This window comes from Solenopsis invicta, chromosome 5 (genome assembly GCF_016802725.1).
Source record: "Solenopsis invicta isolate M01_SB chromosome 5, UNIL_Sinv_3.0, whole genome shotgun sequence".
NCBI classification, from domain to species: domain Eukaryota; kingdom Metazoa; phylum Arthropoda; class Insecta; order Hymenoptera; family Formicidae; genus Solenopsis; species Solenopsis invicta.
In genome coordinates, this window is record NC_052668.1 from 20,518,196 (window position 1) to 20,534,352 (window position 16,157).

General features: G+C 39.2%; 3 protein-coding genes across 5 annotated transcripts in view; 2 read left to right on the forward strand and 1 right to left on the reverse strand.

The window, feature by feature from the left end:
* Nucleotides 1-16,157, reverse strand: part of LOC105195102 (insulin-like peptide receptor) — a 44,483-nt gene that overhangs the window by 20,272 nt on the left and 8,054 nt on the right. For 2 of the 3 annotated variants that reach the window (NM_001304592.1, XM_011160339.3), the window contains 1 exon segment: nucleotides 1,237-2,429. In NM_001304592.1, the coding sequence (NP_001291521.1) occupies nucleotides 1,237-1,804 (568 nt within the window). In that variant the 5' untranslated portion in view covers nucleotides 1,805-2,429. 3 annotated transcript variants of the gene reach the window in all.
* On the forward strand, nucleotides 7,493-15,253 carry LOC113003559. Its single transcript, XM_026133489.2, has 2 exons — nucleotides 7,493-8,392; nucleotides 14,459-15,253. Exons 1-2 carry the CDS (start codon nucleotides 8,131-8,133, stop codon nucleotides 14,596-14,598), a joined length of 402 nt encoding a protein of 133 aa, XP_025989274.1. The 5' UTR covers nucleotides 7,493-8,130; the 3' UTR covers nucleotides 14,599-15,253.
* LOC120357932 lies at nucleotides 14,117-15,253 on the forward strand. The gene is made up of 2 exons (XM_039449981.1): nucleotides 14,117-14,712; nucleotides 14,850-15,253. The coding sequence occupies exons 1-2, from the start codon at nucleotides 14,628-14,630 to the stop codon at nucleotides 15,068-15,070; spliced, it is 306 nt and encodes a 101-aa protein (XP_039305915.1). The 5' UTR covers nucleotides 14,117-14,627; the 3' UTR covers nucleotides 15,071-15,253.

Sequence of the window (16,157 nt, forward strand, 5' to 3'; positions counted from 1 at the left end):
TAAGAGAAAACTCTCTCCGTGTACACGCGTAATTGAAGTTTAACGCGAGTAAACTAAAGCAAAGTTTTCCTTTTTCTTTGAATTGTATCTTTGAAAAATTTTACTTGAATCAGTCATCAGAGAGTCGTAAGTTAAACAAAAACCAGATTCTTTTTGGAGTAAATATGCGCATCTCATAATCCTCAAGTTTTAAGCAAAGAAGTCTCGTCTGATTTGCTGCTTTGTGCTGCATTATACATGATCTAACAATACAGCTCGCGTTGCTTCGCTCTTTGGAGATTTCTGAACCTTTACGTAAACATAATATGGAAGTTCGGCCAATAGCATAGCAAGCTGATCCACACTTAAAATGCGCATTTTTTGTTCCTTCTTTGCACAGATCAATTTGTGTGCTCGATGGGGTAAATAACCCAATTTAATTATTGACAAGGTTCCAAATATTGGAAATTCAACCTGAAGCGCTTTTTAAACATATAAATTACATTATTACATAATTGTGTGTATTTAATTTTACTTGAATCCTTAACAAGTCTACTTATTATAACGTTTCATTAAAAACTTGAATTTTCTAATTAGAAAAAAAAAAAACGAGAATGAGAACAAATTTCCAGTGTTTGAGACACTATCAGTGTAATTATGTCATTTACCTTATAACATAATTTATAAACACAGCATTAAACATGCTTATAGAGAAATATACATATTAATAATTTGATTACAGATTGACCTATATTTATATAGATTAAACATTTTTTTAATAATTTTATTTCAGATAATTTATGCATCTTGAATCATGGTGAATCATGAATAATGATTTTATTTGATACAGATTTGCAAGTAATGGCTAAAAATATCTTTCCTAATATTCGAAGAAAAGTAAAGAATATTCAAATATCAAGGAATAAATTTACCAAGTTCTAAATTTATAGTTTTTATACTTGAAAAAAATTTTTTTAGAACGAATAAAAAGGTTTCCGTAGAAATGGTACTGAAAGCAAGAAATTAAAATAAGCTCCCTTAATAAACTTGATAAAATCTCGTAAAATGTAAATTGATTTAGGTATGTAGGATTTAGATCCTACTTATATCCGTCAATCCAAATTAATTTTGATCTCGGTTTAACTCTTAATTTTTTTCTAGTTATAAGAATGAAAGTAAAGGTTGAATAGCGCGATTAAAGTTAAACGGTAAGATTGACAGAGACAGACATCAAAGAGTCAAAAGCGAGATTCTCACCTTTGTTTCTGCTAGGGCCGATGGCGATGTTGTTCGCTGCTGCGAGGTTGCATATCGCGAATATGAAGAGAACGATCCAGAGAAACCTTCGCCATTCAATCGATTTGAAATCGGCGTAGAATCTGGCCGCGAAGATCCACCGCACTACGCTCGAAGCACATCTCGCGGAAGATTCGCGGAGCGGAGTTCTATCGCACTTCAAAGTTCTGTCGCGTTTTTCAACGGTCACTCGCGAGTCGTTCACCGACAAATCGTTCTCATCGCTTTTCCGTCTCGATGATCGATCAGCCGCGTGACTGTCCCCCGTCCATTCGGTGGCGTCCACCCGGTCCACCCGGTCCACCGAATCGTAGCATCTGCCCGTTTGACCACGAAGACGCTCGCAAAGATCGCACGCCGTCGACAGAGACGACGCGCCGTCGTCTCTCTCGAACGCATCACACGGACAATGGCAGTGGCAGGTGGTAGAATTAGCCTCCGAAAGAAAAGGTGCAACAATGCTCGATTCGTTCTCGTCAAACGTCACGCCGCCAAATCTGCGCGCGTAACACGCGGCCGAGGACTTCATCGTCACACCGGCAGAGAATGAAAGACTTGTTCCCGCCCGATGGGAAAAACGACTCTCTAGCCTTCTCCGCGAATTCAGAGTAAAAGGGGTCGCATCTCTTCGCTGTCGATACGACGAGCTCTCGCGCGCCGACAGCCTGCTGCTCTTCGACTCTCTCGCGAACGTATGCACGAACGGAGGGCTCGAGAGTCAATGCGACCACAAGTTCGACGACGGTCGTTCGAAGATGTCCCTTTTTTTTTCTTTCTTTCTTTCTCTCTCTCTCTCTTTCTCTCTCGACGTTGCTCGTATTCAACGTTTGTCGGCGTCGGCGTCGGCGTCGGCGTCGGCGTCGGCGTTCGCTTGACCCTCCCGTAGCCGCTCGGGACACTTCGTGGGCGTACGAGACAGAGAGAACGCACCACACGCACGCACGTACGTACGCGATATATATCAGCCGACTGCTGGAAGATTGGCACCACGGCACTACCGGTGGCTCGTCACACCAGACGACTCCATCGACTGTACCGAACGCGCGCCAATTCAAGATCCACGAGTTGATCGAGAATCTCGACAGCGATCAGTGTGCATTCCTCACCATATTGACGATCCTGCTTCCTCGATAATGTCCAAGCAGTCTTTCGTCCTGAAATGAAAAAGAGCACAAAGTTACACTTGATCATAATATTACATTAATTTTAATTTACGTTACATTAACTCGTGCAGGCTCATTTGGATTTAACATGGAACGCTACAAATAATTAATGTCATAATGTACTAAAATATATTTATATAACTTTATGCAAAAAGATATTTTATACATCATACTAATCACTATAAAGGAAAAAGAAATCAATCAATAGTAATGTAGTAAAGTGATAATAATAAAATTTTATGAAAGTTATGAAATACTATCTTTTTTTTTAACAAACGTTTTGCAAATGTAAATGCTAGTAAATTTTATGTTAATCCTTAGTTTAATGAGAGAAACATAATAGTAACAGAATTAAAAAGTTATCTACATGTATAAATCTGTTTTGCATTTATTATTTAGTTTTCATTGTTTTTTTTTACCAAAAAATACCAATTTAGCCAAAAAAACATTGCTAATCCTAAAATAAAATCGTATTAAATGTGATTTTAAACTGTCAAAATTTTAATAATAAAAACTACTGAGCTTAAATTAGCTTGAGTGAAAATTCTTTCACAGTATTAGCACTCCAAGGTTAACGGAGGGAAATGAGACACTTTGATGCATTAATTTTTATACTTGTTAGAGGATAACGCGAGCACGCTACACGGTGGAAAATATACGTGATGAACCTTGAGAATAGTTGGAAATTATGATGGCAAGTCTCGCTTACGCAGCTACCAATAAACAGTAATTATGATCGTTATTTACAATAGCGGCGATTACTGGCGCCAAGCATACCTGTCACGTTCATTATGGTCATTACGCGAAAAAGAATGAGTCGCAAAGATAAATTATCGTGATAAATGAATATTATGCATATCCATTCAACGGACAGTCTGCACTGCACGCATAGTAACATAATATCAAAAATGTTCCTCGTTAACCGAGTTGCAGCTAATTATATGACTGAATGGCGCCAAGAATTGTAAACGTACTAAAAAAAGTAACGTCGTTGTACCGTATTACTTTAAGGATATTCGGTATCGTCCCCGTCTTATCGATTTGAACTTCATTAATTCACTCGAGTAGGCGACAACATATTTTTACGCGATAACATTTTTGCACGATAATACTTCAACTCACAAAATAATCGAGCGAGGAAATATTGTTTTCAATCTGCGCAGAGATAATGTTATAAATGTTATAACGTTATAAAACTGCATCGCGCAAAAGATATTAAAGATAAAAATTTCTGTATCGAGAATTATGACAATTTACTACCTGTATTTTATAATATATGAAATAATATATGAATTAAGCAAAAGCTCGTAAAAAAAGTTTATTTTAAATTTAAATAATACTACTCCTCTGTTTCTTCGTACGAGATTGTAGTAAAGATTATTTTACGCAAAGAAAAACAACCAGATGATATCCAACGAAAATTGAATTTAGCTGACGACTGAATAAATACGTGCGGTAAGCTGTGCAGCAATTTCGATCGTCGGGATTCGCCAACGATAAGCAGTTTCACGAAGAAAGCGCTTGTCGAACAACGAACATTTAGCCCGAGGGCCTCGCGGGATTTAATCAAAAGTCTGTTTTTTCGGAGTTTCCTTTACCATGAATACTCCCATGTTTTATTAAAATTTTTAACTATAAATTACACAGAGAATAGACCGGTTATGTAGCATCAAAATCAATTACGCTTCAAGACGTTTATGTATGCTAATTTGGGACTGTCACGAATGCCACATACACTTGTTTTTATGCGCATTTTTTTACCGCGACACTATACATTTTTATAACTCTTATCCATCCCGTATACCGGAGGTCACGGTGCTTCGTGATAATATCTTCGGAACATATTTACAGCGTAGTGGTGCAACGTCCACGATAATGTGCGTGCGATTTACAAATTATCGAATAAGCTGGGCTGCTCGAATCGACGATGCACTCGCTCGCCATAGCAACACCGTATCGTATAAAACTTAACAAAGTAGAGTTAACAGATATCCGTATTTTGCCTCGTATACTTTGCTCCCCGTTACACTAAAGGAAGGTAAACTCTGAGCTCCAAGGAGCGACATAGTCAACCAGTTGTATGTGTATTTAGATGCAATATTCGCGTTGTTTACGATGCCAATGTCCGATATGCCAAACGCCGCTTTTCATTATGCGGAAAGCTAGGTGTATGTGCAGCCAGAAGGGACTACAAAGTGGAAGAGAGAAGAGAGAGAGAGAGAGAGAGAGAGAGAGAGAGAGAGAGAGCCCCCCCTCCCGGAAAGGAAATCGTTATCCAACATAGGAAGCATGCTAGATAAGAAATTATGATTTTTTTTAATTAATTTTAAAAAAATGAATTTAAAATATTTCATTTCAATAACTTTTTTCAAGAGAGTCATTCATGACTATCTTTTACATATCTAGTGTTATAATTGCTTAAATTATAATAATTTGAAATTATACAATCGTACGTCGCAGAAATAGTGGATTGTTAATCTAAAGAAAAGTGACGTTTAGGAAATATACACGGAGAACGATTCGTTGTTCAACGGGAATGAGACTGGCCGGGCGATCCCACGGGTGGTTAAGTGATCGCAAAACAAAAAATTTCGAGTGTCGCGTCTGATGATATGAACACTATCTTGCTTGCCGTGACTCTTGGGTTAAGTAACATGATTTGATTAAGCGTAGATTTCTCTTAATAATAAACGGTAATTGATTTATAGCGTATAAAGAGGGTCACGCTGTCACCCGTAACAAGATGTGTACGCTGTGGCACGCGGGACCGAGAGTTTTCGATTGTATTATATTTCCATAATCGTGATATGATGTGATAACTTGCAAATACTTTCAATTCATGATTCACTAAATTCGTTTCAGATCCGGATTATTTTTATATGACTCGTATTTTATGCTTGGTTTAGCGAGAAAAAATTAGCATCTTATGTGTTCGTTACAGCACTAAAAAATTATAAAAACGTTACAAGAATATTATTTTATGTAAATCAGATCTTGTTAGTTACACACATTTAAATCATTTTTTCATATACATATATAAATATTTTTTTTCCGTAAATATAATTTAATCATTAAAACAATACAATTATTATCTCAATAATAAACAAAATTACGAAACAAAATAAAAACCTTTTTTGAACAAATCTTGGAAAAATCAGTGAAAAATAAACACTTCACATTTATTACTTAAATAAAATTTAAATATAATAAACGTCACACAACGTAGGTTTCGTTGCAATCGGTAATCTAAAATTAATAATAATAAAATTGTAATAAAATAATCTTATATTGTAAGTTAAAAATAATAATTTTTCTCTACATTTATGCCCAACAAATTATTGCGCCTGTCTGCAAAAATTTGTTCAGAAAGACTAAATAATTGTTCAATGTTACAAAATTCGATCAATTTCAACTACTTGGTCGAAACTCCCTTTTAATTTTGGCCAACATTGAAATTTCAATTTTTGGTCGAAATTGACTCTGACCGAAACCGCTTCTATTTTTACTATTTTTATCTCAATAATCAGTTTTTCATGCACTAACGGATTATTTATATAATCATCTAGCGGATGATTGAATATTATCTCGCTGAATCATTGGTTGAGATTACAATTTTGTGGCAACGTTGTAATCTCGCTAATTTTGTAATATTGAGAAATTGTAGAGATATAAAATCGCCGAATTCCAATGAGATTGCAATAATATGCATTTGGAAAACACCGCATTACGATTTACGATATGCAAGATTGTAATTTGTCTCTGCAATGTAGCGGAATACAGTACGTTTCGCGCTGTACAAGTATAGTCATGTGGGGGAAAATAGTCGGTCACGCAACGTGCGTAGGACCACCACCTACGCCGTCTTATTCATAGTTTTATTTGTAGTAAGTGAAGGCAAACACGGCTCAAGAATGCGTTACACAGCGCGACACATTCGTCATCGTAATACTGACAATTTCACGCGTGAGTTCGAAATGTTAAGTTATGACTTTGAATACCACCGAAAGCGTCATTTGACAAATTAACGAATGGTATGCAGAAATGCTTATACTATACTTATGATCTTTAAATGCACCATCCTCCGATCTCTTTAATGTCTTTGGAATATTTTTCTTTTTTGATTAGTTTTTCAACGATGTGCAAAATATTAAAAGATAATCTGATTACAATGCGAACATGCAAATTGTAATTATTCTTTTCCATTGTTGCACGATTTATTCGTAAGACAGATTGCTATCGATAGGTTTTAACGAGAAATAGCTCGCTAAATCGCGAGACGGCACGCGGCAAGGGGATCCGATAGAGATCGAGCTGACAAACGTTTGGAATAATTAAGCTCCGGAGAGCGCGAAATCCTTTTGCACGGTGTGATCGGCCTGATTGGCCACCGCGTCAAACATGGGGGGCGTCGCTCGCTCGCTCGCTCGCTCGCCTACATACAACTGTCTGTATACGTGTATGTATACAGAGATCAGGCGCATTGTCGGCGTCGCGCGTCGCGGCACGCGAGTATACAAGGCGCGTGTGATGCGTGCGAATGCAGCGGAGCGGCTCGAAAAACAAGGAAGACGGATGCATCGGGAGAATACGGCGCGTAGTGGGGAACGAACGGACCGAGGGGCATGGACGACGTCGTCGAACGTCGAAGACGAGGACGAGGACGAGGATGAGGACGAGCCGCGAGAGCGAGGGAGAGGAAACAGACTTCATTCACCCGATTCACCGCCACCGTCGTACCACTCGCTCGCCTCGCGTCGCCTCGCCTCGCTTCGCGTCGCTTCGCTTCGCTTCGCTTCGCGCCGCGTCGCCTCGCCTCGCCTCGCCTCGCCTCGGTCAGAGTATAGTAGACTACGAGGTATTTGTGCTGTCGCATTTGCAGGTTCGCCGACACCCATCCGCGCCGAGATGGGATGTACATCGACCGCTCTCGAGTCCGTATACGTTCTTTGCCAAGCGCCGCGTACCGTAATCCGTTTAGTTGTCAATTGAACGAGGTGCAGCACCGCCGAAGGCGCGGCGGCGAGGAAAGGATGGGGCGACGCACACGTCGCACGCCGCTCGCCGCTCGTAGAGATCGCCAATTATTTTCCGTAATTTGTCAACGACCGGACGATTCTCGCGGTTTTCCGGTTTTCATATAGGTTGCTCGCAATTACGTAACACCAAAGCTCGAAGCATTTTAAAACGCGTATATAAGCCACACGTAGATTTTTCGTATGTTGTGTAACGTGGTGCAACGCTGGCGCAACGGTAGCGGCACGGATCGATCGATGCACCGAGGAAAAATATATGCAGTTAATTGGATGTAGTTACAATCGAGTACACTGCAATCGCGCGTTCCCTGCAGAGATACCGAGGCGAATGCAGATACCATTTAAAGAACGCAGATACGATATCCTATATCTAAATGACATTTTATCGGGAAATTGAATTAAATCTCCGCTAACTATCGAGAGGACGAAAAACCAACGCAGTCAAGGGCAACGCAAGCGATACATAGTGCGTTTAATAACGCGCCAACTTGCTTATACTTCTTCCTCGTTAAGTGAGGTTGCTGCTTTCGTTTGTTCTCATCGTCATCGTCATCATCGTCATCGTCGTCATCATCGTTGTCGTCGTCGTCGTCTGCCAAACGCCACGCCGAGCATTGACATTTTTGTCTCTTCACCGGATCTCTCTCTCTGTCCCTACCATGAGGATGAGAATGAATGGAAGGAGACGGTCGATCGAGATCCCGCTGTACAACGCGGTTCGCGTAGACTTCTTCGCGTGCTATCTCCGACCAATCCGAAGACGTGAACGATCGTACGCTCGCCCCAACTTACGTTGTAGTATACGACTGCGACGCGACGCGACGCAACGCTCCGGCCTGCCTGTGGTTTCATCCTTACTATTTATTCGCACATTCCAGTTTGATGTCGCCATTGTTACGAGTCACCGTCACCGCGCTAATTGTAAGAGAAAAATATTTGGCGCGGTATGTGTCATTGAAATTGAAAATAATGATGGTTAGAAGCCATTTTTTAACTTCTATTTTCAGTTATTACTGCTATAATAGTTAGTAATAGTTAGTAATAGTAACATACATAATGTGTTATACTGAGAAAAAATAATGACAATTAAAATCATAATTTAAATAATATAGTAAATTATTTATAATTATTTTTACTACCAACGAGTTTAAATTATGATAATTGCAATCATTTTTTGTCAGTGTGATAATAACACTGTACGTTATTATTACTAACATAGCAGTAATAAAGATATGGAGCTCCAAACTACATGATTATTTTAATATTAAAGTCAGAAGAGCAAATACTTTTCTCTCCAGTGCGTTATCGCTGAAGCATCATAGTGCTCCAGACAACGCCGCAGTTGTTAGAATGCCATCTAATTTTCCCTGATTCTGCCAATATTAATTGTTCAAATAGACGCGACGATTGCGCCTCCGCTGAGTTAAACTCGCCGATAACGGAATCGTCACGCTTGCCATTTTTTCGCTTCGACTTCTTTCCAGCTGACTCCTTTATCGTGCACGCGTTCTTATTCATTACGGGGGTTATCGTTATCTAATATGATCCAAGTATGTGTCTCTACCGCTTGTTATGTTACGACGCTGTGTCATCAAATGGCACGACAATCGTACATAGCTTTCTAAACGGTGAATCAAACGTCTCGAGGTATAGAATTAATATATTATAGTCACTTATTTTCATCTCATGTCTCTATTTTTTTTATTCCAACTCTCACCAAGTTTCTAAAAATAAACTAGAAACTTTTATATCAATTAGCTGTAATACTTGTTTCGCTAAAATTGGTTTCAAATTTACCCTTAAAATCATGGTAATCGTGGACCAACGTAAAGATAAAAAAAATCACTGCAATTTTAGTAAAATTAATGTTTCTTTATAACGTATCGTGTTATTCAATTAATATATGATATTAAGGATAAATTCTAAGAAAAAAATGCCTTTTTTGTGACGGCATATTAGATCCAGGCAAACCGATTTTTTCCTGTTTTTGTTGCACAATGGCAAAATTGCACAAAAAACAAATAATGAAAGAAAAATAAAGAAAAAAAAATGTTCTTTTCTTCAAAAAGACTACAGGCAAAATATACCAAACGATACGAAGCAATGTTCGAAACGTGATGCTTTCTTTCGAGTCTGAAGGTCGCAACGCTATTGCTGTCATCGTGTATATATTATCAGAGATAATTTTCTTAGGATTGATTATGATTACGCGATGATGTTTCTCAAAACACCGTTCGAAAATAAAAATACGTTTTGGCAAACATCGGAGACGGAACGTATCGTAATCTGTAGTGTCGCAGCCGATAAAGCCAGCGCAATGAAATACGTCATTCTTGAGAAGCGACGCAAACACAGCTACCTTTATCACTATACAAACAAAATTACGCGTTTCACGTACATACGTGCGAAAAGAAAAAGTAGCTAAAAGATTTCTACGTAATTTCTACAATTTTCGCGCTTTCGAAAAATTTCACTCTGGAAATGCTTCACGCGATACCAACTTGTATACCAATGATTATCAAGTGTTCCGTTGAACGTATAAACGGTTAATCTGTGAGAGAAACGGCAACGATTCATTCAACATTCATAAGCATTCATAACGAGAATTATAGAACCGGTATATATAATTATTAGATTACGATAACAGCGATAAACGCGACACGCGACCGATGTATCGTCCACCTTTTTTAGTATCTGCACTGCTACCAATTAAATTTAAATTGTAATAATTAGCGTAATGTAACGTGCATTTTCTGTATTTGTAGGATCGACGATTGATTCGCTGATAATTATACCGTAGCCAATCCATGAATTTTACAAGCAATTTCCTTGCAATTTTCCACAAAATTACGGGCTGCCCAAATACCCAAGATACAAATTATCGAAATTCTCTTCATACCGTGCTACGCATGGTAATTAAACGTTTTATGCATTATTTATTTGTTATTTATATGGATGCCGTAAAACAAGCTGTATGTAGCATTTCACAGCGCGGCGTTACATCTCCGACAGTAGCATGAAAATAATGCATTCCAGAATGCTGCAGCGTCAGAGCGGCTAATTTCGACTTGTTCTCGTCATCTTGTAACGGCGACACGATTACCAAGTAAAGTCGCGTCGAGAATCAGAGTATACGTCTACGCTCTACGCGATAAGAACGCGACTTGTTAGTTTAATGGAAGAACTCGAACAACTCGATTACACCTGACAATTGAGAATCGCTGCTATCCGAGGGTAGTTGACTGAACCAGGGCGTGGGTGGATTGGCGGCGAGAGAGGAAAGTAGCGGGAAGGCAAGGAAGTGATACTACGCCGCAGTATAAGGGGCGCGCGATCGATACGAGCCAAAACATTGCCACATGCCTCGCAAGCAGCGCGCGCGGAACCCGCTGCTATAAAACTTGTACAGCGCGTGGCTTAACAGTACACGATTAGTGTTGAGCGATTTCGCACGTGTTCCACGTGATAAGGCCATAGGTACACGACGAGAGAGAGAGAGAGAGAGAGAGAGAGAGAATTACGTCGAAGCTGCATTGAAAGCACGATCGATCGAGCGAGCGAGCGAGCAAACGAGCCCCAATTTTCCACGCTTTACATCTAGCCTTTGAGTTACATACATACACCGACGCGCTGTTTTGCGCATGTAAAACAGGAAATGAGTAGCGAAACAATGTCAAAATTTTCACGAGCCAGAGGCTTCTGTGACCGAGAGCTACGACGTTACGTTATGCGACGTTGACATGGATATGCCGAGTCATTTTATGTCAAGTCAGATAACTTTTTAGCTATCCGATTCGCATCACATTTATATTACATACAGATAACAGCAAATAGCTTTAGAAGAGATTAAGCTGGAATAAAGAAAAAGTTATTGAATTCTCCTCTGGTCGATAGATTACGTTCCCCATAAGAAAATACAAAACAAATCGAAACGTCTCGCGTCTCCAAAATAATTCGGATATCAATCCGGTAAGATAATAGAGAAAACAATCGCGTAATATTCAACATAACCATCGCGTTATTGCGTCGCAAGATTAACCAGCCGACTTGCGGAAAGCCGTTAGAAAGCGGATCTAACGTGGATAGGAATGCGCCAAGTAACGTTTAACGAGCACACCCGACCATCGGCTAAGGCTACTATCATATCGCGTACACATGTTAATAGGAACGAAAAGTTCTTGTACAAAATCGCGTACAACTGTTAGAGCGCTTGATAAATATTGGTATATAAAATTAAGATAAGTGGCAAGTATTTATGGTTACACCAGGACTGTACGCACTTGATCCAAATTTCAATTTTTATCGAATAAAAGTTTTAACATTCGAGTTAAAAACTATTGGGTAATATAACAAAGATGTTGAAAGGTAATCCTAAATTTTTCCACATTTTCTCGAAAGCGCTAGAATAATAAAAAAACTTGGACGAAAGAGACTCGGAATGCAAATGAAAGGAGTAAAACTATGATTGCAGACGGAGAGGATCAAGAATGTATCATCCGTCCAACTCTGCAAAGTAAATTGCATTGTATTAATATTAGTACTTTAAAAGAACTATGCGCATAGTTAGAAAGTTATGTAAATAACATTATATTCTAATAATACTTTAACAATATATTTTTATACTTTATTTACTTTATTTGTTATTATAAATTGTTTTATAAAACGCAATGACAAAGATCTCAATTTTTTTTGTATAAGTAATTCAATTATTAAGATGAGGTTTATACAAAGTTTTATTGCGATTCTAAGATTATTTGTTCCGTAAATGTGTAAACAAATAAATTTAAAAATTATATTACTGAAATTTATTAAAAAAACGAAATATTTGTCATTATTTCTGCAATCTTTGTCATTATAATTTCCATCGGAATAATGTTTTTACTTCTTATTGAAATAATTTTTGATACAGGGACAAAAGCGCCATGGAATTTTTTGTATTACTTTCAAGTGTGACTTGGAACAATCTATACTTTTTTCATTATTTTGAAAATATGAGTAATACATTCTTAATCCTCTGCAGATTCACCTGATGCTTTTTACTGTTTAGTCAGACACCTGCAACTGGGTCACCGCTAAATGATTGTATTTTTCAAAAAGGTTTTTGAGCTCTAAGTAATTTAAAAAGCGAGTAATTTGAGAGTGAATTGAGAAAATCTGCAAAATGAAGATTATTCGAGTCTCGATCTCGGTCGGTTTGCGAAGAATCAAAAGACAGTGAAAAAATGCGTACGGAGAAGAAGCGCGAGAGAACCGGTATCAACAGCGGCACACATCCATCTACGCCTACATCCTTGAGAGGTAAAATTTATCGTCGGGAAACTCGGACGATGCAATGGATTTCCGAGTTTCCGAGTCACAATACGCGAGTCTATTCTGACCGCAGCCAGCCGTTCAAGGTTTCGATCATCTATTCCGACGCACGGAGAGTTCTAAGGAAAACCTATCGTAGACGATGATACACGGCGCGCGCGTGATGAACGGACGTGCGAGACGACTGTGCTATTACGATAACTGTAAACTCCGCTCGATAAAGAGAGCCGCGGGCCGTGGAAACGGCTTTTCATTACTTGAGAAATACGTCGAATCACAATGATACCAATTCCGATGCGCAGCCGCGATACAGTCCTGGAGAAGCAGTATTTTTCGGAAGATAACTAGAATCAATCGCGAACTTCACGATTCGATAATTTCGCGTCACGCGCGAACGAGCGCGATATCGTTATTGACGTCAATATAAAGTCGTTTTAATTATTGCTAATTCAATATCAGGTACGCAATCGTCCATCCGTCCATTCGTTCGTTCGTTCGTTCGTTCGTTCGTTCGATATGCTCTACTTCAGATTGAATCGTGCAAGTCAACGTCCAGATACGTTAAGAGGCTTTGCGCAAAGCGCCAACCGCCAACTCCGTCCTCACCCAGCCGCGTTATCGCGTGGCGCGTCGGTTGGCGCATAGGAGACTCGCATGCACTCATTTGTGCACGAAACACGATGACAAAATGCGAGGCAAATGAGGGAGGGGACAAAAAAAGAGATTGGCGCGTCGCGCCAATTGTCGTCTTATCTAATACCTACATCGAGCGACGAGCTATCGGATGTCGCGCTCGAGGTAGGCGGCGAAGGGTCGCTGTCCCCGTCGTCGCTGTCCAAGTGGCCACGAGCACGGCAACCTCGTGTCGGTTGGACGTTAACCGTGCGTCGATGCGACGCGTGATACATTATGTACGCCGGTGCGTAGTACGTCCACGCACGTCGTACCTCGTGCACGTACGCGCGCGCACACATATGCGCGGATGCTGCCGCTAATAAGCGCTTAATCGAGCGAGCGCGAGATAACAGGGACAGCTAGCGTGCGCCGCCGCCTTTTTCGCGAAGCGAACTAACCCACCGCTGCCGCGTTGCGTCGTCGTCGTCGTTGTCGTCGTCGTCGTCGTCGTCGTCGTCGTTGTCGTTGTCGGAGGGTCGAACGCGGAGGGGTAAGAAAGTGCGCAGTAAGGAAAGGACGAATCCCGCCCCGCCCCGCCATCACCACTATCGCTATACCACCACTCGTCGTCGTATCTAGACGACCCTACGTGACCAGATCGGTCGAATCTCTTTCGCGTCCAATCAATTTATTTTTTTTTTTTTTCGCGAACAGTGGATAGAAATGTCGGGGAAAAGACGACAATATTTTATTCAATTTTGTATTTAAAAAAAAAAAAAGAGAAATTTCATGTTGTAATGCCAATATTAGTCAATGAATGCATGAAATACGTAAAAAACAGTAAATCATAATAAATTTGATTTTTTTTTATAGCTGAACTAATGCACACTCTCTGTAGTTGAAATAAAATACGTATTAGTTTGAATTTATGGAGAGCGAAAAGGGAAATTCCAGTGCAGCCTAGGGCAGCGATAAAAAACAAATCTAATACCTCTCTGATAAAAATGATAGAATATCGAGAGCAATTATTTATGTAAAAGGACTTCATTTTTGCTGTTTTAGCAACGCTCTCTCAAGAGAATGACGTAATCTCGAGACGGAGAGAGGAGCTTAGGGATCATGGACCGCCATCCAACGGTGAGGCCGGAAACCGATCGAGCTCTCTTCTATTGTGCTCGATGATCAACGGAAAAATTTGGTAGCCAACATCCCCTCGTTCATTAACATCACTATGCGCCGCCGTATAAAGTCGGCGTATAAAACTGCATTTTATGTTTATGTTTATTTTATATATGCACGATGCACGCTCTTGCCAAGTGAGTATTTATCCGATAATGCACTTTAAACCCTATTCAGCCAGCTCTCTCAGAGATTTCCATTCAACGACCGAATGCTAAGTGTGACTCAGAGCGAAACGTGACTCAATGATAATGTCGACTAAAATACTCGACAGATTCGACAATCGATCAGGCAAATCGCGTACGGATCGTTCGCCATGCCTCTCGTTGGATAGGAGAATGTACGGAAGGCAACACGGAAAATGGGGAAAAAAGAACAGCGAGAACTGGATGGCAAACGATAATACGGTACTTTATTAGAGAGGAAGATATCAGGCACTTATGGTGTACTTATCCAAGTACACAGTATCTGCGTCCAAAGAACATTGGAAGATAGCACATGATCGTTTCAAAGTAGGGGCAATGAAAAAAACAAGAGCAGAGAAGAAGAAAAAAGAGAAAAAAATAGATAAGAAAAACTCAATCTTTTTAAAGTGAAATTTTGAAAGATGAAAAAAAAAACGTCCACTTTTATGAAAAATGTTATACCTTCTTGCATCAATAAAGATGGAAAAAACTATTTGATGACTTTAATTATTAAAGAAATTTATTTATTAACAATAAATAATAATCACATATTATATCGATCAACTATTATATTTTGGTCTCGAGGTAGTGCGGCGAAATACGCGAGTGGTTTTAGGTCCAAGCAGCGTTCCCAAGGTGCACACATGCGGCTCAAATGAAATATAGTTCCTGGAAAGTACGTGCAGCAAACACACACATGCGCGCGCGTAAGTACATACATGGACACACACACACACACGCGCGCGCGCGCGCATACACACACGCATACACACACGCATACACACATGTCCGAAGACGTGTATGTAAATCGCATGCACAGCGCCAAAGTAGTTTGCATGTTTAACGATGATTTCGATGGAAGAAGGGTGATGTCGCCGTTTCGCTCGGCGTTGCTTCTCTTCTCGTCTTGTTATAACAATCTTATTTCTCAAAAACCAGAGACAAAGAAAAAGAGAGAAAAAGAGAATTCATAGTCTCCAACAATGTTTGCGTTTAATAACTTAAAGTTATCTAGTTTCAAATAAATTACATGTAAACGTATAACGATGAAATAAAGTTGATTTAATTTTCAATTTATCTACATAAAAGACAAAATTATATATCGTTTTACTTTTATATAATAATAAGTATAATAATAAGATAACGCTATTGAGCGAAACAATTTATACATATTATTATTTATAAATCTTTATTTCTTAAGAACAAGAGCGCTTCAAGTAATTCAATCATCTAGTAAAAGAATGTTTCGATTTGAATCAATGTGCAAGTAAAAATCAAAGTTGAAAAATATAGAGAAAATATATCACATTATAACGATTAATAGAACAAAAGTTTTCCAATCACTTACAATTTTGAAACAATTTTTAAATTATGCTATTATTTTCTAATCTGCGCAA